We start from the raw sequence: 27,583 nt of genomic DNA on the forward strand, positions 1-27,583 counted from the left end.
CAACTGAGTGCATTCGATGTGGTCATTTCTCGACTAGTGGGAATTGTTTCCTCTCTGTGGATCTCAACTTGAACTTCCACCTGTTTTACCATTATAGTCTGTTGGCAATCTTGTTGGTGATCTCTATGAGGATCAATAGAAATTGTTTCTTCTCCATGAATCTCAGCCTGATCCCCAACCTGGTTCACCGTTAAAGTTTGTTGACGAACCTCCTTGTGGTCCTCAACAAAGGATCCTTCACTGCTTATGATGTCTTCAGTAGATAGTTTCCTATCTCTCGGTTTTCCCAAATGCGTACCGAGATGTTTATCCTCTCCATAGAGACCATCTCTTTCAAACTTCTTCTTCTTCCTTATAATAATATCTTCTTCCATATTGATCAATCTAATTTGTATATTTGATTCCAAATTCTTATAACATTCCGTTTCTTGATATGGTTCTAGTTTCTTATATGTATGTCTAATTTCTTCACTGGATTTAAGAAGTTGCATCTTTCTTACCTCCAACAGGAATTCCATCACCTGAAGGGTGAAACCGTGAAACATACGGTCCCACTCTAACTGTACAGACTCCGATTGGAGATCATAGGCCAATGACTTATAGACAACCAGTCCAGGTGGGCTGATGCCATGCAAATGGTATCTCTCAAGTGTATATACCTCCCATAGGTTTTTTGTTTCTGTTGCTAACATTTTTTCTAAAGACCTGCAGTGGGTCTTGATAATATCATTCTCAAGTGGATTAACAGATTTAATTGCTTCCTGTCTAAAGAATTTTTCTAATCTTTCTAATCTGTCCTCCCTGTATTGCCACAAGTTGCTGGTAACTTGTGGTTCAGGTTCCATAGTGGCCGCACTCACTAAATAAGGGAAATTGTAGAGATTAAAGATTGGGTATAAAGTGTTGCGCCTTATGGAAATAGCAGCTGCTCAACCTAGAATGGGGTATTCCCAAACCCCTAAAGAATAAAACAAAGTGTAAAAAATACTAAGTTGGCGCTAAGGACAATATGATAAATGATTTTAATAAATGCAGTAGGATGATACAGTGGATCCACAATAAATACTCCTTACACAGTTGGAGATCCGATTAATGTAACACGCATGCTCTCACAATCACACCCACTGCCCTGCTGCAGCAGAAAAATCTAAAAATGCATATACAAAAAAATAAAATATAAAAATATAAAAAATGATGATGAAAACTTCTAGCTTGATAATGTGACGATGACTTCTCCTCCTTTAAAGATAAAGGGATCTTTGACCACAATGATAAATAGATTGATTGATCTTATCGATTGCTATAGTTCATTAATGAAACGGTGCCACAAACTTGATTAGTGATCACAATAATAAATGAATGGATGCTTCTTATTGGTTGATAAAATTCATTAGTGGATCAATGCCACAAACTGGATTGATAATTCAATAACACAAATGACTAAAACCAGATAATAGATGCCACGATACTGTATACAGTCTTTAAATACTTGCGTAGTTTTCCGTGGCAATGACAAGAAGTTTCCAACTCACAACCTCCGTAGGCGTTCCTCCGTACACTGGTTGGAGCCGCTCGATCCTGTCAGCCCCGGCCGGCGACTAGACAGGAGAGACTAGACCTGCTGCTAAGAGGTTACTTGCTGCAGTGTCGGGCAAGCTCACCCGGCTCCAACAGAATAATGGTGAACGGTATCCACAATGTGAAGCTGTGATTCCGTAGACACTCGGAGCCCGTGGTGTGTGCTGAACAGACCTCCTTCCGCGATCGTGCTAGTGACGTCACAAACAGCTTAGCCAATCGCTGACGCGTTTCGGAAGGTACGCCTTCCTTTCTCAAAGCTGGCTGCGGACAGGAGGATCCACACTTTTATTGAGGCTGTGAGGTCATGGACTTTTAGGTAAAAGCATAAAGTTCAAGATCTTTATTTAAACCCATTGGGATCAAAGTGTTCAAATTATATATCCAGTGCGTCTCATGCCTGGACATTTCCAGTATAAAATCTCCACCCCTCCACGATCTTTTAACCTCTTCAATCGCGCAGAAAGCAGTGCCTCTAATGGAACAATTGTGCTGCTGTTTATAGTGTTCAGAGAGCGGATGTTTCATATTGCCTTTGAGAATATTATTACAATGTTCTGCCAGCCGATCTTTCAGTGGGCGTTTGGTCCTGCCAACATATTGTTTCTGGCATGGGCACATGATTACATATATGACTCCCCTAGTATCACAATTCATTACTTGCCTAATTTTAAAGCTATTCTTATCTGCAGTGGATGTGATTTCATTCACTCTACCAACTGGCATACTTGTTTCCCTACACATCCTGCAGAAACCACAATTTTTAAAATAGCCTGTTTTACTGGCTGTTTTGTTCTCTCTAACAGTAGGGGCTATAATCCTTCCTAAATTTCTAGATCTTTTCAAGATCAGTCCTGGTTTATCAGTTAATATGGGGTTCAATATAGGATCCTCCTTCAGAATACCCCAATGTTGTTAAGCATAACTATTTTGCTTTTGGGGGTGAATATTTCCTCCAGGGCACCGGGACGGCGATGGGGACCCGGTTCGCTCCGGCCTTCGCGAACCTTTATATGGCCCACTGGGAGGAGTTTGCTCTCAGGGGGCCAGAGGGCCCCGGAACCAGCCTGGTGCTCTGGAGGAGATTTATAGACGATGTATTTTTCGTCTGGAAGGGCACACAGGGTAGCCTTGAGGATTTTCTCCTATGGATTAATAATAATAACTATAATTTGAATTTCATAGGAGATTACAGTAAGAATCGAGTCAACTTCTTGGATTTAACTGTTCTGGTGGATGAAGGTCATATTATTACAAAAACATATCGGAAAGAGGTGGACATTAACAGTTATATCAATATAGATAGCTGTCACCATTTGAGGTGGCTATCCAATATACCTCAGGGGCAATTTCTCCGTCTTAGGAGAAACTGTACCCATTTAAAGGATTTTGAAGAAGAAGCCGACAGGATGCAATTGAGATTTGAAGAAAAAGGTTACTCGACTGAAAACATCAGGAATGCTAGAAACCATGCCCTACATACTGTAAGAGAAGATCTTCTGAGAGATAAGATCAGGGAAGGGAACAAATATGAAGAACAGCCAAAACTGATACTCAATCACTCTTCACAGACTAGGAAAGTACAGAACATAATAAAAAAACATTGGGGTATTCTGAAGGAGGATCCTATATTGAACCCCATATTAACTGATAAACCAGGACTGATCTTGAAAAGATCTAGAAATTTAGGAAGGATTATAGCCCCTACTGTTAGAGAGAACAAAACAGCCAGTAAAACAGGCTATTTTAAAAATTGTGGTTTCTGCAGGATGTGTAGGGAAACAAGTATGCCAGTTGGTAGAGTGAATGAAATCACATCCACTGCAGATAAGAATAGCTTTAAAATTAGGCAAGTAATGAATTGTGATACTAGGGGAGTCATATATGTAATCATGTGCCCATGCCAGAAACAATATGTTGGCAGGACCAAACGCCCACTGAAAGATCGGCTGGCAGAACATTGTAATAATATTCTCAAAGGCAATATGAAACATCCGCTCTCTGAACACTATAAACAGCAGCACAATTGTTCCATTAGAGGCACTGCTTTCTGCGCGATTGAAGAGGTTAAAAGATCGTGGAGGGGTGGAGATTTTATACTGGAAATGTCCAGGCATGAGACGCACTGGATATATAATTTGAACACTTTGATCCCAATGGGTTTAAATAAAGATCTTGAACTTTATGCTTTTACCTAAAAGTCCATGACCTCACAGCCTCAATAAAAGTGTGGATCCTCCTGTCCGCAGCCAGCTTTGAGAAAGGAAGGCGTACCTTCCGAAACGCGTCAGCGATTGGCTAAGCTGTTTGTGACGTCACTAGCACGATCGCGGAAGGAGGTCTGTTCAGCACACACCACGGGCTCCGAGTGTCTACGGAATCACAGCTTCACATTGTGGATACCGTTCACCATTATTCTGTTGGAGCCGGGTGAGCTTGCCCGACACTGCAGCAAGTAACCTCTTAGCAGCAGGTCTAGTCTCTCCTGTCTAGTCGCCGGCCGGGGCTGACAGGATCGAGCGGCTCCAACCAGTGTACGGAGGAACGCCTACGGAGGTTGTGAGTTGGAAACTTCTTGTCATTGCCACGGAAAACTACGCAAGTATTTAAAGACTGTATACAGTATCGTGGCATCTATTATCTGGTTTTAGTCATTTGTGTTATTGAATTATCAATCCAGTTTGTGGCATTGATCCACTAATGAATTTTATCAACCAATAAGAAGCATCCATTCATTTATTATTGTGATCACTAATCAAGTTTGTGGCACCGTTTCATTAATGAACTATAGCAATCGATAAGATCAATCAATCTATTTATCATTGTGGTCAAAGATCCCTTTATCTTTAAAGGAGGAGAAGTCATCGTCACATTATCAAGCTAGAAGTTTTCATCATCATTTTTTATATTTTTATATTTTATTTTTTTGTATATGCATTTTTAGATTTTTCTGCTGCAGCAGGGCAGTGGGTGTGATTGTGAGAGCATGCGTGTTACATTAATCGGATCTCCAACTGTGTAAGGAGTATTTATTGTGGATCCACTGTATCATCCTACTGCATTTATTAAAATCATTTATCATATTGTCCTTAGCGCCAACTTAGTATTTTTTACACTTTGTTTTATTCTTTAGGGGTTTGGGAATACCCCATTCTAGGTTGAGCAGCTGCTATTTCCATAAGGCGCAACACTTTATACCCAATCTTTAAGGAAAAAAATATGACAGACGTTCCAAAAAATATTTTGTCTGTAAGGACTTTCAGGCCTAGATCCCGCTACAAATCGCAAAACGCTATCGCTAGCGTTTTTATTCAGAGTTTTGTTAGCAATTTCATGAGCGTTTTCCGGCGCTTTTGGGAGAGATTTTAAAAAGTGTAAGCTTTTTGCCAGCGATTGTGTAGCGATTTGCGATTAGCGATTTTAATTCTGATTGGTCCTTTCAATGTATCAGAATTTTATTACAGCTTGCAATCGCACTCAAATCGCTATGTGTAGCGATTCATGAGTGATTTGCCAGCGCTTCAATGCATTACATTGAAGCGCAAACGCTTCCAAAATGCTGCATTATTATAATTATTATTATTATTATTTATTGTATTTATAAAACACCAACATATTACGCAGCGCTGCACAATAGATAAATGGGTTAACATACAAGGTAGAACACATACAGGAAACTCCCAACAAAACAAGATCATGCAAATGATTTGATAACAATACAGTGTCATAGGTCAAAATAGAGACTGTTCTAGTCCACAAGAGGGGTGATTGTCAGTAAGATTGCATAATCAAGCTGGAAACACTAGGGAGGAGGGCCCTGCCAGAGGCTTAGGCCCGGTTCACATTAGCGGTTGTTTGCCAAACGGACCGGATGACCGGACCGGATCCGGATCGGAACCGTACGGTTCTGATCCGGATCCGATCCGGATCCGGTCAGGTTGCATCAGGTGGTAATCAGGATGCGATCCGGATCCGTTTGGCAAAGTAACGTAAAAAAAAAAAAAAAATGTTGGGGTCTGGGAGGTCAGCAGAAGGGGGACCTGTGGAATCAGGCCCTCTGCTGTTTAGCACTCACCTCCACCTCCGACATGCTGCCAACATCCTGCCAACACCTCCAGCTCGTGCTGCTCCACTCCGAAATGCTTGCCCATGTGTCCCCAGCCAATATCGCCGCAACAATCCGCATAGGAAGTGGGGTAGAACATCCGGATTTCTCAGCCAGTGTGTTGTGCGGCCTCCGGTTCCCATTTGTTTGTATTGGCCGGATGGTGCAGTCCGGCTCCGCCCCGGATACGGCTGCCGGAGGGGCCGGATGAAAAAATAGCGCATGTTGGAACGGAGGCCGGAGTCCGGATCCGGCCCGGATCCGGTCCGGCTCCGGTTCTGCAGAACGGACCCATGTGAACGGACGCATAGGCTTTAATTGCTATGCCGTGCGTCCGTTCCGTCCGTTCTGCAGGCGGTGCGGCTCCGGCACGGCGATTCCGGAGGGCCACCGCAAGTGTGAACCGGGCCTTACAATCTAAAGGGTAGGGGTGGAGACAATAGGTGCATCTTTTGAGAGGGTGTCTTATGCTGGGAATACACGTTTCGTTTTTGCCTTCGTTTTAGCCTTCGATTCGTCCGGTAAACGAATCGAGTGTTGAAAACGTATGTGAAAATAGTCATAATCTCATTATAGTTTCGATTAATAGACCCCAGAAACGAACGACTAGTGATCGAACATGTTTGATATTATCTCTCTTTATCCATCTAATCGAGCCATTGGTAACAGAACCATTAACAGAACATATTATGGTGCTGGTGTAGGGGGGTATGCGAGTGTGAAGTGGTGAGTCTTGAGAGCTTGTTTGAAGGCTGCATGTCCTGCGGTTGCGATTTTGCTAATCGCAATCGCTACTTTGGAATTTGTTACATTTATTTACATTGGCAGAGCGTTTAGGGAAAGTTCTAGCGATTTAAAGCGCTCCCTAAATGCTCAAAAAAATCGCTCTAGTGGGTTCCAGCCCCCACAGGTGATGCAAAGGAGGCATTTTAAAGCACAGAATCGCACTGCCAATGCACTGCATGTGACGGTGAAGCATACTTTTCATTGACTGTATGTTTCACTGCATGTGACGCAACCTGTGTATATCATTTGATGCGACTCTTCCGTTGCATCCCTTCTTACAGGGAACGCAACACAGCAACCACTGTGACTCTAGCCTACAGGCCCTTCCACACAGAGTCCGGACAATATCAACACATCGCTGTGCGATGACATTTCTATGGGGATGTTACACACTGAGTGCGACACTGCGCGTTAACTGGGTAACACGTGTTTTGAGAGCCAGTGAGGCATACTTTCATTATACTGTATGCCTCACTGTATGGTCACACTGCAGCAACATGTGGTGCGACTTTTCCGCTACGTTACGATCTGATCGCAATGAGACTGAATTGGTATGAAAGGGCCCAAAACAAAAATTTGAAGCTGCTAGATCTTGCAAAAAAAAGTGAAATTCTAGTAGAAATCACTTTGCTGCTCTTTTTACTGAGTTTACATCCTGCACACTACCATACCTCCCAACTTTTTGAGATGAGAAAGAGGGACACTTAAGCCACGCCCTGCCACACCCTTGATCATGACCCCATCACACCCCTAGTCAGTCACGCATATCATTTTCATAAGAAAAAGATGATGTTTTATAATTCAGACCACACTGGTCCTTTCTATCTTGGTTCATTTTCCTTCATATTAACATTTTAAAATTAGTAATATATCAAGTTAAAGGATGGGAATAAAGTTCAGAGCAAATCAAACACATTTTTAGTAGAGAAATACATATATTTACATAGAAAGAGGGACAAATGAAGAGGAAAGAGGGAAAGGGCACCCAAAGTGGGACAGTTGGGAGCTATGCACGACACATAGTAACAGGGACAGAGTGCAAAAAGTTCATCCTCTTCCAAAAAGTAGGGAAAGTAAGTTCTTTCCTTGCATTTATTATTGGACCTGGATACAAATCTTTAATAATAACTACAGTAGTATTATATGAGGGTGTCTCTATCAGTGGTCTCTTCAGCAGTACAGCCAGTATAGGTCTATGGATGGGCACAGCCAGGGGGAGCGCTGCATGGAATAGTGGTGGGCTCCCGGCTCCTCCCCCGGTGCGCCGCTAGTAGAGGGATTGGGGCGGCCGTATTCCCGGGTGTGGCGGCGCACTGTCCTCCTCCGGGAGCTGCTGGGAGAGGCGGAGATGGCGGAGCGCCGGGCCTTCGCCCAGAAGATAAGCAGGTAACCGGCCGCTCCTCTGCTCCAGTGCGCGGAAGGCAGTGCGACAAACCCGGGGGCCTTCCAGCCTTGTCTCCATTCCGTCCAGTGCTGGTGGGCCGCTCCTATCCCTTTGTATGGAGCCGAGGGTCTCCTGTCTGGACCCTGCGAGCGCCCTGCACACAGTACTGAGGGTCCCACTTTTACTGCTTCACACACAGTGCCGGGTGTTCCTTCTCTTCCTGCCTCTAGGTTCCCATCCCACATTGCTGGATGTTCTCTCTCCCATCTCACATTGCTGGGCAATGAGTCCCCTTCCCCCAGTGCTGGGTATCCCCCATCTCACATTGTCTCTCATACCACAGTGCTGGGTGTCCCCCTCTCCGTTCCTCAGATCTGGGTGTCCCCCTCTCCGTTCCTCAGATCTGGGTGTCCCCCTCTCCGTTCCTCAGATCTGGGTGTCCCCCTCTCCGTTCCTCAGATCTGGGTGTCCCCCTCTCCGTTCCTCAGATCTGGGTGTCCCCCTCTCCGTTCCTCAGATCTGGGTGTCCCCCTCTCCGTTCCTCAGATCTGGGTGTCCCCCTCTACCTGCCTCAGAACTGGGTTTCCCCCTCTCCCTGCCTCAGATTTGGGTGGCCCCCTCTCCCCCCGCCTCAGAACTGGGTGCCCCTCTCCCCCCGCCTCAGAACTGGGTGCCCCTCTCCCCCCGCCTCAGAACTGGGTGCCCCTCTCCCCCTGCCTCAGAACTGGGTGCCCCTCTCCCCCTGCCTCAGAACTGGGTGCCCCTCTCCCCCTGCCTCAGAACTGGGTGCCCCTCTCCCCCTGCCTCAGAACTGGGTGTCCCCGTGCCTCAGAACTGGGTGTCCCCGTGCCTCAGAACTGGGTGTCCCCGTGCCTCAGAACTGGGTGTCCCCGTGCCTCAGAACTGGGTGTCCCCGTGCCTCAGAACTGGGTGTCCCCGTGCCTCAGAACTGGGTGTCCCCCTGCCTCAGAATTGGGTGCCGCCCTCCCCCTGCCTCAGAACTGGGTGCCGCCCTCCCCCTGCCTCAGAACTGGGTGCCGCCCTCCCCCTGTCTCAGAACTGGGTGCCGCCCTCTTCCTGCCTCAGAACTGGGTGCTAGTGTTGTCCGGATCATGAACGATTCGGATCTTTGATCCGAATCTATTTTATGAGTCGATCATCCGAATCATCAAAATGAGTGATTCGGATCGCAAAAGGGGCGGGGCCAGGAGCGACACGCCCCCTCTCAGCGGGCAGCGGGGTCCTGGAAGCAGAGCTGAGATGGATCGCTCTGTTGTATGGGAGGCAGCCTTGCGGGGAGTCAGGTAGATGAGAGAGAGGGGACATGGGTGCTACTGCCAGATATGTGTAGAGCACACATACTGGCTGCAATGTGCTGCTCATTATAGGCTGTCTGTTCTGTAGTTGTGCACAGTAAACACATTGGAAACTTTTGTCTCAGCTCAGCACAGCTCAGTAACTTTGCAGACAGTGTGATTGAAAGGCAATATAATCCTCCTGCACTCGGCACTAAACAGCTGCACTTATCTTCTGGGAATGCTTTCTTTCACTGTGCGACCTTTTCTTTCAAAGTGTACAGATGAACATATAGGTGAAATATATGTAAAGCATATGACTTCAGCATGTGGGTATTACGTGCAAACATTTCTGCTCTCTGCTCGTCCCTCCTCCCTTCTCTGTCCACTCCCTGCCCTCTGTCCATCTTCTCCCCTTCTCTGTGTGTCCACTCCCTCCCCTTCTCCTGTCCACAGACCTGTCCTGCTGTTCATTTCACCCCCGAATGCTTCCGGTAGTAAAATGATCCGAGATTCGAATCAAAGATCCGGATCTCTTCAATGATCCGATTCGAATCATCCGGATCATTGAAAAGATCCGAACTTCCCATCTCTACTGGGTGCCCCCCTCTCCCTGCCTCAGAACTGGGTGCCCCCCTCTCCCTGCCTCAGAACTGGGTGCCGCCCTCTCCCTGCCTCAGAACTGGGTGCCGCCCTCTCCCTGCCTCAGAACTGGGTGCCGCCCTCTCCCTGCCTCAGAACTGGGTGCCGCCCTCTCCCTGCCTCAGAACTGGGTGCCGCCCTCTCCCTGCCTCAGAACTGGGTGCCCCCCTTGTCCCTGCCTCAGAACTGGGTGCCCCCCTTGTCCCTGCCTCAGAACTGGGTGCCCCCCTTGTCCCTGCCTCAGAACTGGGTGCCCCCCTTGTCCCTGCCTCAGAACTGGGTATCCCCTTCTCTTGTTTTAGAACTGGGTGTTCACCTGTGCTCATGGAGTTGCGGCTGCATAGCTAGCATAGTTGCCCCAGTGTAGGGAGTTTAGTTGCCTCAGTATAGCCAGTATAGTGCCCCAGTATAGCCAGCATAGTGCCCCAGTATAGCCAGCATAGTGCCCCAGTATAGCCAGCATAGTGCCCCAGTATAGCCAGCATAGTGCCCCAGTATAGCCAGAATAGTGCCCCAGTATAGCCAGCATAGTGCCCCAGTATAGTGCCCCAGTATAGCCAGCATAGTGCCCCAGTATAGCCAGCATAGTGCCCCAGTATAGCCAGCATAGTGCCCCAGTATAGCTAGTATAGTGCCCCAGTATAGCCAGCATAGTGCCCCAGTATAGCCCCCCAGTATAGCTAGTATAGTGCCCCAGTATAGCCCCCCAGTATAGTGCCCCAGTATAGCCAGAATAGTGCCCCAGTATAGCCAGAATAGTGCCCCAGTATAGCCAGAATAGTGCCCCAGTATAGCCAGCATAGTGCCCCAGTATAGCCCCCCAGTATAGCTAGTATAGTGCCCCAGTATAGCCAGAATAGTACCCCAGTATAGTGCCCCAGTATAGCTAGTATAGTGCCCCAGTATAGCCAGAATAGTGCCCCAGTATAGCTAGTATAGTGCCCCAGGATAGCCAGTATAGTGCCTCCCGCCCGTCCCCACGGCCAACGCTGTTATTACCTTAACAGCTGCCGCTCTCCCCTCTCCAGCGCGTGTATATTCTAGCAGCGTATCTCCGGCTGCTCTGTCTGTGTGATGCGGAAGGAAGCATCCGGGCAGCGGCTTCCTGTAACGGCGATATGTATCGCCGTTACTATGGGAACCGAGCCCTCCCTCCTTCCGCATCACACAGACAGAGCAGCCGGAGATACGCTGCTAGAATATACAGGCGCCGGAGAGGGGAGAGCGGCCGCTGCTATGCTAATAACAGCGGCGGCACGGGCGGGAGGGGGAGAAGAGGACGGCACACCAGGCAACGTTCCGCGGCACACTAGTGTGCTGCGGAACACTGGTTGAAAAACACTGCTTTAAGGGACCCAGCAGGAAACCTCATAGGGAACAGTTCTCCAATCACAGCACCCTCTTACAGCACAAAGCGTTGTTTGGCCAAATAGTGTGGGTGTAGTTTCCTACAACCTATTATATTGGTAGAAAAAAAACAGTCTTGTAAAAGTAACCTTTTAATGGCTAACTGATAAAGTTACATTTTACAAGACTTTGATTTTTTTCTGCCTACCTAATTTGTTTGGCTAACACGGTACAGAAACCTTTTTACCGCTACAACCTATTAACAACCTAGTAGTTCGAGAGGGTGCCGTTCACCCAGTCACGTTAGTGGAATTTCCCTATGAGATTTTCTACTGGGTCTCCTAAGTAGAGTAGCGCCAAGCTGGCTACAGTAGGCTACCCCCTGGCCTGTGTTTTAACAGATACCGCTGCGCCATCATATATAATTGTATACTAATAACACCCTGATATTTGCATACAGTTGCAGTATTATCATACAATCTTCCCATTCCTGCATACAATGTTTATAAATAGTGATAGATTTCCCACACACCCTGATATATTCATATATGGTCTCCCAGGTCCAGCTATTTTACATGTCGGCACTAAGGATGTGTATGCACCAGGGCTGTGGAGTCAAGGAGTCGGAGCAATTTTGGGTACCCGGAGTCAGTGGTTTCATAAACCGAGGATTTGGATCATTTTTGTACCAACTCCTCAACCCTGGAACGCACATCCGATTTTGATTGGCCAATTTTACCACTTCTTTGTACCATGAGGGCCAACATATTTTTAAAGAGAACCAGAGATGAAGCACCCTCATGTATTTTATTACATTTATCAGTAGGAACATGACAGTAAACACCTACCCTGCTTTTAGTTTCAATCTTATCTGCTTAATTAGTCTATTAGCAGCTGTGATAAGAATACCCGACTGGCTCAGTCTAGGTTTGACCTGGAATCGTTATAGCTGAGTCACTCTTCTGTGGAGTCTTTTCAAGGCCGAGCCTGCCACCTCCTGGCTCAGATTTCCTGCTTTGCATACTGAGAGCTGTGATGGGAAGGGCTGCTGCTGCTGAGAGAGAAGCTCTGAAACAGACAAGTGTGGCTGCAATATGATCCCTGTGTGCTCTGTGTGCACTAGATACTGATGATGACTGCAGTTTCATTCCTATGAGAGACACTTCCTACAGGCAGCTGCACATCATACCAAAATGAAAGCACACAGATGAAAGGCTGCAGCAGCCTAGTTTCATATAGCCTAGACAGCACATCCAGAACAACTCATAACCCGGAAGCAGAAGGGAATGGGATATGAGGCGGCGGCCATATTTGATTTTTCCTGGAGCAATATTGTATAAAAAACACTAAAAAAGGCACACCAGAGTGGCGAAATTATCAGGTAGAGCATTTATTCTTTACAAGCTATCGACTGATATGTTTATTTTGTGTGAAACGTTCATCTCTGGCTCCCTTTAATACTATTAACAAAAGGTGTAAGTAACCTCTCATTATATTAAAGTGGTAAAACTGGATGTGTGTACGCATCCTAAAGATGTTCTGAGATTTTATATTTGGAGCACTAATATACCCACAGCATTCCTCTGGTCTGGTCCATAACTTTGCATGGGGCCAAACAGATCTGGCCGGCTAATGATCCGCTGTCATCTATTAATGACTACCTCCGGTGACATATACATTATAGTTAAAGTGAACCTAAAGTCCCCCCAAAAAAACGAGATGAACTCACCTGGGGCTTCCCTCAGCCCCCAGCAGACGATCGGTGCCCTCGCAGCTCCGCTCCGATGCCTCTGGACCCGCCGGCGAGCACTTCCGGTTTGGCCGTCACCGGCCGACAGGCATGGGAACGCGAGTGATTGTTCGTGTTCCCAGCCTGTATATCGCCCCCTATGCTGCTATTGCGGCCAGGAGGTCGCAATAGCAGCATAGGGGGCGATATACAGGCTGGGAACGCGAACAATCACTCGCGTTCCCATGCCTGTCGGCCGGTGACGGCCAAACCGGAAGTGCTCGCCGGCGGGTCCAGAGGCATCGGAGCGGAGCTGCGAGGGCACCGATCGTCTGCTGGGGGCTGAGGGAAGCCCCAGGTGAGTTCATCTCGTTTTTTTTTGGGGACTTTAGGTTCACTTTAAGGTAATCCTCATTGTAGCCCGTAGTCCCCCAAACACAGGATCGGCAATTTAATGGGTAAATAACTTTCCTGTTCACCGTGAAATGTACGTAAAAAAATATGGTAGCCTCCATATCACTCTCACCTCAGGATCCCTTTAAAGCACAACTGAAGTATATGAAGGCTGCCATATTTAATTCTTTCTAAACAATGCCATTTTCCTGCCAGCCCTGCTTATCTACTTGGCTGTAGTAGTGTCTGAATCACACCAGGAACAAGCATGGCAACACAGGTGGGGGCTGTCACAGAACACTGGACTTCTCAGCGAGGCTTTGGGGAAAAAATGCCATGGCAATTTTGCAGCAGGGGATAGGGGGTGTTTAAAGAGGAACTTCAGCCTAAACAACCATACTGTCATTAAGTTACATTAGTTATGTTAATTAAAATAGATAGGTAATATAATCTCTTATCCACCCTGTTTTAAAAGAACAGACAAATGTTTGATTTCATGACGGCAGCCATCTTTTTGGTTGAAAGGAGCTGACAGAGAGCATGAGACACAGTTCCAACTGTCCTGTGTGCTGATCACCCCTCCCAGTTGCTAGGCAACGTGAATAACAACATAGGAAATCCCATAATGCTTTGCACAGCATCAGGGAAAAAAAGCCCGGGCAGTTTTCTTTGATGGGTGGAGCTTAGCTAAAAATGCAGCTAAAAATGATGCTTTGGTAAGAAACACAAAGTTCTGATGCTGTGAAACTGTTAAAGAAACACCGAGCCTTTTCAGTGCTGCCGAGTAGATTTTTAGTCCGGAGGTTCACTTTAAGATTGATGTCCATTTCACAACGAACGGGTGAGTTATTGGCACTAGTCTTCTTTAGGGTACCCAGCAGGAAACCTCATAGGGAACTGTTCTCCAGTTACAGAACCCTAACCATAGCACAGTGTTTTGATTGGCCAAATAGTGTGGGTGTGGTTTCCTACAGCCTATTGGAAACCCTAGAGACGGAGCCGTCCACCCAATCGCATTAGCTGAATTTCCCTATGAGGTTTCCAGCTGGGTCCACTAAACTAGTCCTAGTGCCAAGATATTTAACCATTTAATTGATCCCGTGTTAGGGGACTACGAGGATTACGTTAACTTTCATTTATATTTCACTGGAGGTACTCTGATCATTGAGAGAACTTGTTGGAGGCGCCCAGAATATAACCATCTTAAATCATAAGGAGTAATTAGTTCTTACCTCCATAAATAGACAAACCATATGGGTAAAAGTTTTTTAATGATGCACAAAAAAGACAAAGCGTTTCATTGGTACTGGCCCGATTCCTCAGGTCAATAACCAAGTGCCTGTGTATCAGTCAGCGATCTTGCTGACTGAAATAAAGCATGTTACCGCTCCTATACTGATGACCTAATACCGGTGAGGAAGCGGGCCAGTACCCGTGAAACGTGTTGTCTTTTTCTGTGCATCATTAAAACTTTTACCCATATGGTTTGTCCATTTTATGGAGGTAAGACCTTATTACACTTATAACTTATGATTTAAGATAGTTATATTCTGGGCACCTCCAACAAGTTCTCTCAGTAGTAGTCCAACCCTTTTGGGGTAGTATATGGTAGACCACCAGTGACCAACCAGCACCCACCAAGCACATCTGGGATACCGAACGGGAACGGTTAATTTCTCGTAGGCTCGGTCAATGGTTGCAGGAGTGCAACCCACCTTGTGAGTATATCTTACTATCCTAATCATACCAGTTTTACCTAACGGTACTGCACCATCGGGCTCCTGGGGCCAAATGCAATTCTCTTTTTCACCTGAGTTTTCTCATAGGAGATAATTTTTCATCTTCAATTTTAAATAACTTTGCAGCACTTTCCAACTAAAAAAGTACCAAAAAGTAGGTGAAAAAGTACTATCAAAATAATTTTGAGTATTTTCTTGCTTTCTGGTGGCTTCAAAGGCATTTTATTGCCAAGTTTAAAAATATCACCTAGGTGAAAACTAAGGAGAAAAAGTGAATTGCATATGGGCCCTGGTCTCTCTCATTGCAGAACCTTGGCGGTTGGAATCTCAACCACCAGGAATCATCCCATTACTCTGATCATTAATCTTCCTATTTTTACTGGCCCTGAGCAAAGTTCTGGTTCAAACCAGGAGAGTTGATGCTTATTGTAAAACAAAAGAAACTGCCAAGTTGAAGTTAAGACAGTCATCCTAGGATATTACCATGTATTGCCACCACACCCTAATAGAGCAGTACTAGGGGTATCATAGATTGTATCCCTGCCATACCATATATTCACTGATCACCACCACACCCGGATACACTTGAATTAGTATACAGCCCCAAGCCCTACTGAATCACTGTATGGTTACCTCACATTGTATTCAATCATATATTACCTCTTTAGCCAGCTGTATTATAATGCATCACCCAGATCCTCCCCAGCAGAGTATGTATTAAATCCAGTAATGAAAGTTGTATAACTTTTCCTGCATGGCTTAGAAGCATAGCTAGCATAGTTGCCCCAGTATAGGGAGTTTAGTTGCCCCAGTATGGTTAGTATAGTTACCCCAGTATAGTGCCCCAGTATAGCTAGTATAGTGCCCCAGTATAGCTAGTATAGTCCCAGTATGGATAGGTAGTGCCCAGTATAGCTAGCATGGTGCCCAGTATAGCTAGCATGGTGCCCAGTATAGCTAGCGTGGTGCCCAGTATAGCTAGCGTGGTGCCCAGTATAGCTAGCATGGTGCCCAGTATAGCTAGCATGGTGCCCAGTATAGCTAGCATGGTGCCCAGTATAGCTAGCATGGTGCCCAGTATAGCTAGCATGGTGCCCAGTATAGCTAGCATAGTGCCCAGTATAGCTAGCATAGTGCCCAGTATAGGTAGGTAGTGCCCCAGTATAGTGCCCAGTGTAGGTAGTTTAGTTGCCCCCAGTGTAGGTAGTTTAGTTGCCCCCAGTGTAGGTAGTTTAGTTGCCCCCAGTGTAGGTAGTTTAGTTGCCCCCAGTATAGCTAGTACAGTTCCCCCCCAGTATAGATGCCCAGGAGGAGGGAAGCAGCGCTAGAAGGAGGGTCAGTGGAGGCAGCGGTGGGGAGGGGGGAAATTTCCCCCCCCCTCCCTCACCTGGGACCCCTCCTTCTGCCTCTCTCCCCCTCCATTTAGCGGTGGCAAGTGCGGGCTCGGCGGCGAGGAGACATGCGCAGAATTACTCACCACTTCCACGTTCTAAGCGCCGGCAACGTCATGTCGTCACACATCTCCGCCTTCAATGCCGCCCACTGTGCTTCCGCTAATCAGGAAGCACAGTGGGCGGCATTGAAGGTGGAGATCTGACAACATGACGCTGCCGGCGCTTGGAACGCGGAAGTGGTGAGTAATTCTCCGCATGCCTCCCCGCCGCTGAGCCCGCACTTGCCACCGCTAAATGAAGGGGGAAAGAGGCAGAAGGAGGGGTCCCAGGTGAGGGAGGGGGGATATTTCCCCGCTGCCTCCACTGCCCCTCCTTCTAGCGCTGCTTCCCCCCTCCTGCGCCCTACAGTAGGTACAGGTCTGGCGAGAGGCCAGACCTGTACGGCACACCAGGCAACATCCCGCGGCACACTAGTGTGCCGCGGCACACCGGTTGAAAAACGCTGGCTAAAAGGAAGCTAGAGATGAGAAGTATATGCATAGTACCAGAGCAGGATCATCCACCACGCAACCTAGGGAGGTGCTTGGGGCCTAGTGGGTGTCAAGGGGCCCACCTGCCTCCTTCTCTGACCTCTCCACTTCAGTATATTTAAAGGACCACAAGGGGTCCCAAATCTACTGCCTTGCCTAGAGCCCTGTTACATCTTTACATCTGTCGAATTTTTTTTAACCTGGGATTGAAGTGCTGGTAAATAATGTGTACATTTCACTTGCTTATTTTTTTTGTTTACTGTATCAAATTCCTTTCACTCTTAACTGATGCCAAATCCGAGGCTGAGTGAACCATGAGGGGAGGAGGAATTCCCTCACAGTACATCTGTTAATCCTGTGTGTGAGAGAAAGCTCTCAGCAGCCTCCTGTGTCTCTGACTGAAGTGTCTGCGGAGAGCAGAGGAAATGTAACTTGTTATAAACATTTGTAATTGTCTGTGAAACCTGACACCACAGCTAGCTTTTCATTCTTTTTTCTCAGAGAAAAATACTCTTTATTTCTGATATGCAAAAAAACACTGGCTGTGCATTTAAGCAGCCACCTCTTTTTCAAACGATTTGTCCCAATAGAGCTAAATCCTACACACAATGAATTAAAGTTTTTGCCTCTGATATTTAACATGAAAAGTTGGAAAATGTTTACACAGCTGCTTAGACATTATCTGTACAATGTCATTGTATAACACTTGGGTTTTGATAGTTACTTTAATTCATCTATGCATACTCCCACTGCTGAGTGCTGACCAGACCTGATCAGAACATTTCAAATAGGCAAATTAAGGTCCATCAAGAACACAGACTTGATTAATTACGGTAACAGTGTGATTCATCAGTTGCTGGTTAATCGTTTGGCAGCTCTGAAATCCTATTTGCCCCTGCAAAGCTCCAGTTCCTTTCTTGCAAAACCTCACTTACTGTAGAACCAGAATTTGCATATTACTGGGGTTGTGGGATCATTTCCACCGCTGAACTTTTGGAAAATGCTTCTTACCTGACCTTTGTGTCAATCCCCTGCTTTGTTATACTTTCTGAATAGATGAGATGGTGAGTGAGATTTTATTTTTGTTTTGGACTTCCAGCAAATTTACGAAGATTCCACATGGCTTGGAGTGGAATGCTTTTGCTGCCATTTCCAAGCTGTATGTATGCAAGTTGCTTGAGGCTGGAAGCACACTAGGCAGTACAGAAGACTATGCATTTTCTGCACTGTGCGCATTTCATTTTTCGCTACGTTTTTGGTCTGCTTCGCATATGCGGTTTTATTAATTTACCTGATCAATGGAATGAAATACAGTAAAATATTTGAAATGAAAAAAGAATCAGAAACTCATTCCTCTACGTCTCCATTGAGATGCGTTATGTGCGTTTTACATGTGTTTTTGAAAATCTTTCAGCAAGTTGTGCGTTTTCAAAAACCTACAATGTAAAATGCAAATATGTATTTTTACATGTGGTCATAGACCTGCATTACCAGCAAAAATGCTAGCATTTCTGCCTAGTGTGTTCCCTAGCTTAAAGGACAACTGAAGTGAGAGGGATATGGAGGCTGCCATATTTATTTCCTTTTAAGCAATACTAGTTGCCTGACAGCCCTGCTGGTCTGTTTGGCTCCAGTATTGTCTGAATAACACCAGAAACAAGCATGCAGCTAATCTTACTATTCAGAAAGTGTGGCAGTGGCAGAAAATATTTTTCTTTCAGGCAGGGCGTACACTCCCAGACAATCACCAGAAACAACTATTGATTGTGATAATCATATCAAAATTTATTAATCCAAAACATATTCCTATGTATAGTGAAATACTAAAAAACACATGGGATGGCCACCCCGTCACGCTACATCCACCTCACTCACCACTCATCTCAGCATGCACACGCCGGCATCTAGAGCTAGATAGAATAAGCATTGATGCACTCCAGCAGTGTTAGTAGAAGCTTGGATATAAATGTTGCAATTGCCATGCAGCAAGCAGGTCACCATTAAGAGAGCAATATAGCACAGAGCATAGCACAGAGGCAGGGAAAACAGTCCAGCGATCCACGTCTCACATTGATTCCACTGGTAAATACTGTTAACTGTTTTTTTAGACAGCCTGATTATCACACGCACACTACTGCCTTCGAATCAGCTTGAAAATCTCACCCAAATGCTACCAACAGTGACTGCATGGATTTCTCATCTCCATCACATTGTCCCTCAAAGGGTATATTCAACATAGCGTAGTTCATCTCACCATGCCTCTGGGTAAAGGATGAAGTGCTGGTCCTGGCTGGTCCTGGCGTCAGGCTGTCCCACAAATTCCACAGTGTATGTCCTGCGTGGGTCTCCTGTGCATGCTGGGGCTTCCCCAAAGATCTCCTTCCCCTGCTCCCTGTGTGAAGTGGTAGGCGGTGCCGCTGGAGGAGACTGATGGCAAAAAGTCTCAGAGTGATGCCTGGGTGGAGAGCGGGGCGGCGTGGCGTCCCATGCAGGCGGGTAGTTTCCCCGACGTTTCGCCGGCTTCCGGCTTTCTCAGGGGGCGTGGCTACCTTCGCCTACAACTTCCTCTAATATCTGCCCTTGCGGCCAATCACACGCACGCACGCTTCCGCCCATTCATGTCATCAATGCGTACGTACGTGCGCATGGGCACTGGGAGGCGAATACACGGCAGCGTGGACCATTGCAAGGTAAGGGGAGGAAAGGGAGCAGAAGGGGACGGAAAGGGGGGAGGAGTGCCCGGCGAACTCCGCTCAACAAGGAGATAAACAAAAGACTAGATAATAAAGGCCACAAAGAGGTGCACAGCACGTCACTATGCAAGTGCCTCAACATGTAGCCAATACAGCATTACTTAATATACACCGGGCTCCACCCCCAAGACCGTCCCAATCGCACCCACCACCCATAGCCCACCGCACCGTATTAGGAATTACCCAGTTACCCATACGCACGGACACATAAAGCACATATATAACAGTACAGCTAACTGGTGTTGTCAGAGATTGTGATAATAAACACGTCCAAAATGAAAGCTTACTCAAAGTGTCGACGCGGAGAAAGGATATCTGTGAAGACACCATAAGGGTACATAACCCAATCAACCCTCAATAGTTTATATAAGGCAACTATGATCGAGGACTGCCACGAACGCACCCAGCGGCGCATGTCAGAGCAATACCCCCAGATCTCAGGGCCCCAAAGTGCCCAAACAGGAACCGCTACATGGGCAGGAAATGGGCGAAGCTTGTCTGCTCATTGAGGCCAGGTGCCTCACAAGCCTGTAAGTTGTATATCCAGCGTGATTCGCAGCGTAGGAGAAGTCTATCCGGATTACCACCTCTTATTGTGGGGTGGATGCGATCCAGCACCATGAATCTGACACTGTTGGTGCGGCTATTGTGTTCAAGGGCACTGTGCCTCGCGACAGGAGAGCCCAACTCCCCCTTCTCAATATTTTTTATATGCTCAGATATACGTTCCCTTAGTGGGCGTTTTGTTTTGCCCACATAATATGCTCCACAGTGGCATAACAATATATACACCACTAGGATTGTCTTGCAATTTGCAAAATGGGACAGTGTGACTCTCCTGCCGCAGGGCAAAGAAAAAGCCCTCCCTACCTGAATAAATTGACAGAAATCGCATCCCCCACATGTATACGTGCCCACTGTTACACAATGTCTCTTGGGGTTAACACCAGTGAAGTGGCTCCGTACAAGTCCATCACGCAGAGATCTTGCTCTGCGGAAAGTGAGGTCAGGTTTAGATGACACCATAGGGCCCACGACCGGATCGTTCTGTAGCAAATACCAGTGTCTATTTAAGATGCCCCTGAGTGCAGGATGCTGCGCACAATATCTGGTCAAAAAACGCAAAGGACCCGCATTCCTCACGGCCTCCCGTTTACGCGGTTGCAACAAATCCACTCTCCTACTTCGCCATGCTCTGTTGAAGGCTTTGCGTAGACATCTATCACTATACCCTCTCTCTCTAAATCTGGCACGTAAATCATTGGCCTCGTGTAAAAATGAGACGTCATCAGAGCAGTTCCGATGGGCCCTCAAATACTGGCCCGTCGGTATGCCCCTGATCGTATGCCGGGGGTGAAAACTATCTGCGCACAATAGCGCATTGGTAGCTGTCTCTTTACGATGCAATGTCGTGGCAAGATTGCCCTCAGGCATGATAGAGATGCGAATATCCAAAAACGAGATAGAGACAGATTGTACTTCCACCGTGAATTTCAAATTTAGATTGTTCCGATTCAATAGTGACACAAAATCCGTCACCTGTGTCGGGGTGCCCGTCCACAGTATCAAAATATCATCTATGTGCCTGTGCCAGGACAAAACGTGGCACAGGTACATAGAGAGTCCCTCGTCAGAAAAAAACGCTCGCTCCCAGTCCCCCAGGTACAGGTTTGCGTACGACGGGGCACATGTTGTCCCCATTGCCGCCCCCTGCACCTGGAGGTACCGGTCCCCATCAAAGGTGAAAATGTTGTTCGTCAACAAGAAATGCAACAAGTCCAGAACGAAACCATTATGCGCAGCATCCTGCACCCCCAACTCCCGCAAGAAATTCGCCACCGCACGTACCCCCAGGTCATGGGGGATGCACGAATAGAGGGACTCGACGTCAAGGGATACGAGGAGAGTGCCAGGCGGGACCACAACATCCTCCAGAACCCTCAAAAGGTGTGTTGTATCCTTAATAAAGGAGGGTAATCCCTGAACATGGGGTTGCAGATGCTTATCCACATAGATGCTAATTTTCTCTGTCAGAGCGCCTCTGCCCGAAACTATCGGGCGTCCAGGCGGTCTCTGAAGACGTTTATGCACTTTCGGCAACGCATAGAATGTTGGGAGGATGGGATCAGCAACCCTCAAGAAGGAGGACACCTCCTCATCAATGATGCCCTTCAACCGTGCACCCTCAATTAAAGAAAAAAGTTCACCCTGGCACCTCTCGACCCTCGACGCCGAGACCCTCGTGTAACAGCCCCGCTGACCGAGGAGGTCCATGCACATGGTCTTATAATCACCTGCTGTCATTACTACTACGTTCCCCCCCTTATCGGAGGGTTTAATAATCCAATCTGTCCTTGTAGTCAAAAGGTCATATGCCTCACAGTCACTACCTGTTAACTCGGAACCCCCTTCATTCGGTGTACCGAGTCTTGCAATATCCCCCTCAACCGCACGTATAAAACACCTAATGCCCACATTAGCAGACAACGGTGGAAAACGTGTAGATCTGCTCCTAAACTGTTGGTTGATTGTCGTGTATCGGGGCGCATGTATGTTGTCCACAGCAGCAGCCCCATCCATCATCAAAGAACCATCAGCCCCTGTCTGACCAATCTCGTACAAAAAGTTGAGGTCTTCAAGGGCCTCATTGTCCCCCTGAGTTAAACTCACTTCTGGGGGCCCTATTGGAATGATAGTATAATCCTTCCTCTTTACAACTGACTGAAGAAAAAGTTTTCTACAGAAAAGGTGCAGGTCAACTATAAAATCAAATTTATCCAGCTGCTGAAGTGGACAGAACCCCAAACCCCTGCTCAGTAGACATTCCACTGATTCGGGTAGAGTTTCTCCTGTAAGGTTAATGACCTGAAGTTTATTAGGTGTATCTCTAGGGGGATCAGATGATCCACCCACAGCTGCACCAATCCTACACCCGTCCGTTATAAAAAAGGAGCTGAGGATGATGATGAATGGGGCTGGGACTGCGAACCCGCACCTGCAACCCCCACTCCGTCCCCACATTTTGACTGTTGTTTCCCTCCTGTCTTTCTAACTTTGTCTTGAAGGCGAGTTGGATACCTACTTTTTTTAGGTTCTGAGTTGTGGCTTGACTCCGACGCGGCTGAGCTGACACTCACCACCGATGAGTCAGATTCTTCCGCCCCGATATCAATCGGTTTCGGTTTTGATGGTTGGCCGCGAGGCCTAGGGGGGGCAGGTCAACTGTCCCACCTATAGGCCTGCCCCGTTTTGTACGCCAAACGATCGTTAAACAGTTTTTTATCCCGAACAAAAACAATATCTTTGTTGTATTTTTTTATATGTAGTTCTAGTTGTTCATTACGTTTTTTATACAATTCATCATCGGAATGTGTCTTCAGCTCAGCCGCTAGTTTATTGATCTCCTCATCAAGACTCACCAGATCTGCTTCATCCAGGTCAGTCATCAATGATAAACATACATGGGCGCAGTTCTCAAAATTCGCCTCCCACTTTCTTTTGAACTCCGCACTTAAATTCTTTCTGTGGGGAAAGATCTGAATTCTGAGCCAGAGGGGACTAAAGTGGTCCCCTATGTACTCTTTGTTGTATTTAATATTCCACCATAATCTCGACTTTCTTTCATAAAGACGTTCCAATTTCCTGAACCCTGCTGGGCATCCCTAACACCCGCCGACTGGGCGCAATCGCTCTCTACCTGCGTCACCAGGTCGTCCCACTGTAGCATCCTCGATCAATAAGTCACAATACCAACGAGGTCACTGCGTACCCCGAGTCTCCTGAAGGAGGCTCCCTTAACCCCCTCCTTAACTGGGTCTACACTAGCCAGGGGAAACACAGTGATACTCGAAATAAACCAGATAATCTATCAATTTCCTGGGAGTGCCGCTCCACCAACAATTTACTATTCAGAAAGTGTGGCAGTGGCAGAAAATATTTTTCTTTCAGGCAGGGCGTACACTCCCAGACAATCACCAGAAACAACTATTGATTGTGATAATCGTTTTAAAATGTATTAATCCAAAACATATTCCTATGTATAGTGAAATACTAAAAAACACATGGGATGGCCACCCCGTCACGCTACATCCACCTCACTCACCACTCATCTCAGCATGCACACGCCGGCATCTAGAGCTAGATAGAATAAGCATTGATGCACTCCAGCAGTGTTAGTAGAAGCTTGGATATAAATGTTGCAATTGCCATGCAGCAAGCAGGTCACCATTAAGAGAGCAATATAGCACAGAGCATAGCACAGAGGCAGCTAATCTTGTCATCTAACAATAATGTCAGAAACCCCTGATATGCTGCATGCTTGTTCAGGGTCTATGGCTAAAGGTGTTAGAGGCAGAGGATAAGCAGGACTGCCAGGCAATGGGTATTGCTTAAAGCGGACCCAAACCAAACATTTTTTTAATTAAAAATATTTAGTTGCACCACTCTGACACATACAAAGATAAATAAACACTCCTTCAAACCTATGAGCATTTCAGTGCATGCTTTTCACCTTTCTCTTTTCATAGCTAGGATTATACTGGGGGCAGCCATTAGCAATTCCTCCATTGCCAGACACCATCTACTCCACCAGTTTGCCGGAAAAATTCCGGCAATTTGAAAGGAAGGGAGGGGTTCCCCCGATAAATGTAAAATATTTTATATTTGTCACCATGCAGCTGAAAAAAGGCTGCTATATTTATTATTATAATTTAGAAAATAGATTTTATTTCTGAAATCTTGTATTTTTAATTTGGGTCCACTTTAAAAGGAAGTAAATATGGCAGCCTCCATATCCCTCCATATGTAAAGTTTTCATACTAAAACAATATACAAACCAGCTTAACACTCATATGGATACCTCTGCCACAACTTCTCCGCTTACCGCCTGAACTCACTTTCAAGTGATGCCGTTCGGCTCCAGGCGTGCTGCGTAAAACGTCACCCCCCTACCCCCCCCCCCCCCCAGTTTTCCACAGCAGGGAGCAGAGGAAGGAGGTGGGTGAAGTCAGGTGATAGCTCTGTGCTGGGGAAGCCCCTCCCGCTCTCTTGGCATACTTTGTGCATAGGTTTCTGGGTCATGTGACTTACTTTCCAAAACTGAATTATCTGGAACACTTGGATGAAATCGGACAATTGTGTGAGTAATGACATGTTCAGCTGTTACAAACGATAAAACTGAGCCGGTGAGCTAGGGCCATAAATCATTCTGGTGTTAGTAAAATTCAGTTGTGCCATGGTCTGCCTGATAGTATTGTTAGTTACTTATACCTAGGCCAAATCTAGGCTTCATGTGTCTGGAGTCTTTTTACTTCTGATCTCCGGTGTGCATTCTGAGTACGGAAATCATTAGTGCAGTGTGTTCACATGAATAGCCCGCCATAGGGAATAGTGGTCATTCACATGCCTTTGGTGAGTTCCTTACCCAGATTACAGTAAATATTTACCTTTCTTTAGCCTGTAAAGATTGTTTCAGCCTGCGGTTTTTGAACTAACGCTGTACAGATGTGCTGTTCAGCTCTGTGCCATGCAGTGTAAAATTTTTCTACAGAGAGGGGAGCTGCACCAATGGCATCACGGGGAGGAACCTTACACTGAGGATGAGGCAATCCAGCCTGCCATATTTAGAAGTGGAGAAGAGCAATGATTGGGGACAATTGGACATAGTTTAGGCTGGTTTATTACTTGGGTGCAGTGGAAACATACTTGGCACCCATGCTGATGCGAATTGGAATCGCTATAGTCATGCCATGCATGGATTTGGAGGCGTTGTGGGGAAAACTGCAGCAGACAGAATTCCCCCCCAGTCAGAAGCAGCGTGTTGCTTTCAATCAGCTGTGATTCCGTATCTGAAAACCGCGTGAGGGAAACCGCTGAGGTCCTATGGTAGAAAAGCGCCGTACAAATGTTTTGCTCTTGACATTCAGGTACAGTGGAATTGGGCCATTAACGTCACCATACATTAGGCGATTTTGTGGGCCGTTCAACCTTCCGGTTTGATAATTCTATCGATTCTGAGGAAAATCGGGTCCACAACATATCTGCCAGATCAATTTTTTTTTTATTGATTTTTGGGCATTAGCAAAAGGCTGATTTCTGACAAATTTGAAACTGAAATCTACCAGAGATTGGTGTATGGGCAGGAAACAGATCCAACTGTGATCGGATTCAAACAGAGAGTTCGGTCTCATGGTTAATCTGCCCATATATCAACTGAAGAAAATATGAAGTGTGCACATGACTTAACCACTTACGTACCAGCGGTCTCTGCCCCCTTAACCACTTAATGACCCAGCCTTTACCCCCCCTTAAGGACCAGCGCTGTTTTTTGTGATCTCTGCTGGGTGGGCTCTGCAGCCTCCAGCACAGATCAGGTTGCATGCAGAGCGATCAGATCGCCCCCCCCTTTTTCCCCCCTATGGGGATGATGTGCAGGGGGGGTCTGATCGCTCCTGCCTGCCTGAGGTTTGCGGGGGGCAGGGGGGGGGGCACCTCAAAGCCCCCCTCTGCAGCAAAATTCCCCCCCCCCCTCCCTCTACTACCTGTCCCCCCTGGTGATCGGAGCTGCACAGGACGCTATCCGTCCTGTGCAGCCTGTGACAGGATGTCCTCTGTCACATGCCGGCGATCCCCGGCCGCTGATTGGCCCGGGGATCGCCGTTCTGCCTTACGGCGCTGCTGCGCAGCAGCGCCGTTCAATGTAAACAAAGGAGACAAATGTCTCCTGCATTTACATTTAGTCTGCGAGCCGCGATCAGCGGCTCGCAGGCTATTCACGGAGACCCGCTCCGTGATCTGACAGGAAGCGGCCTTTCCTGATTAATTAGGGAGGCACCTGGCGACGCAGATCTGCGTCGCTGGTCCTCCAGCTACCACTTTGCCACCGCACGGTATGAGTGTGCGGTCGGCAAGTGGTTAAGGACCGAAGACCGCTGGTACAATAACAACGGAATCCCGACGAATCGCCGCATGCAACCGCTGCACGCCGGGATCCTCAGGACATCCACTCTGCCGTCTCTATGACGGCAGAGTCATGTGAGCCGGTCAGGAGCTGCTTTCATTGGCTCCTGACCGTGTCTATCAATGTAAGCCTATGGGAGTTGCTTACATTGATAGACACCGCCAGGAGCCAATGAAATTGCTCCTGACCCGCTCATAGGGCTCTGCCGTCATAGAGACAGGCAGAGCCAGTGAGCTGCGACGGGACACGGCGGGGATTCAGTGGTGAGATCAGAGGGAACAACAAAAACGGCGGATGCACGCTGCAGTGGTGATTGAAATCTATGCCCTGCTAGCCAGGTAACCACCAAAATAGGGCGTTGATTTCAATCAACTTGGTCCTAAAGTAGTTAAAGAATAGCTGAAGCTAGAGATATGGATGCTGCCATATTTATTTCCGTTTAAACAATACCAGTCTTTTAGCCATAGACCCTGAACAAGCATGTAGCAGATCAGGTGTTTCTGGCATTCTTGTCAAATCGGCCAAGATTAGCTGCATGCTTGTTTCTGGTGGTATTCAGACACAACTGCAGACAACTTCAGCCAAATAGATCAGCAGGGATGCCAGGCAACTGGTATATTCTCACTTCGGTTGACCTTTAATTGACTGGATAGCAAGTGACAGTCTTCTCTTGAAGGGTGTTCTGCACAGAGATTTTTTTACTGTGAAAACTGACCATTGCTTTCCACCGGGTGAAATCAGCATCTCTCAGGCCTGCTGCATATCAGCAGATGAATATGACTACATTGAAAATATGTGTCTCTGGTGGGGGAAGATGTTGCTTCATTTCCTGTCTCAGTCCAGAGGAGGAGACATTCCACTCCTGACAGCTGTCAGCAGGACATGGGCCACATTCACAGATTTATTCCTCGAGTCCTATTTCACAAGCCACCGTACAAATATTGGAATTT

At 46.9% G+C, this 27,583-nt stretch overlaps 1 protein-coding gene across 15 annotated transcripts in view; it reads left to right on the forward strand.

Moving 5' to 3' along the window:
• The first annotated feature begins 7,739 nt into the window (after nucleotides 1-7,739).
• Nucleotides 7,740-27,583, forward strand: part of DOCK7 (dedicator of cytokinesis 7) — a 279,505-nt gene continuing 259,661 nt past the window's right edge. For all 15 annotated transcript variants that reach the window (XM_068239352.1, XM_068239337.1, XM_068239340.1 and 12 more), the window contains exon 1: nucleotides 7,740-7,855. In XM_068239352.1, coding sequence (XP_068095453.1) covers nucleotides 7,818-7,855 — 38 coding nt within the window. In that variant the 5' untranslated portion in view covers nucleotides 7,740-7,817. The remainder of the gene's footprint in view (nucleotides 7,856-27,583) is intronic.

Source organism: Hyperolius riggenbachi, chromosome 6, assembly GCF_040937935.1.
Source record: "Hyperolius riggenbachi isolate aHypRig1 chromosome 6, aHypRig1.pri, whole genome shotgun sequence".
NCBI lineage: Eukaryota > Metazoa > Chordata > Amphibia > Anura > Hyperoliidae > Hyperolius > Hyperolius riggenbachi.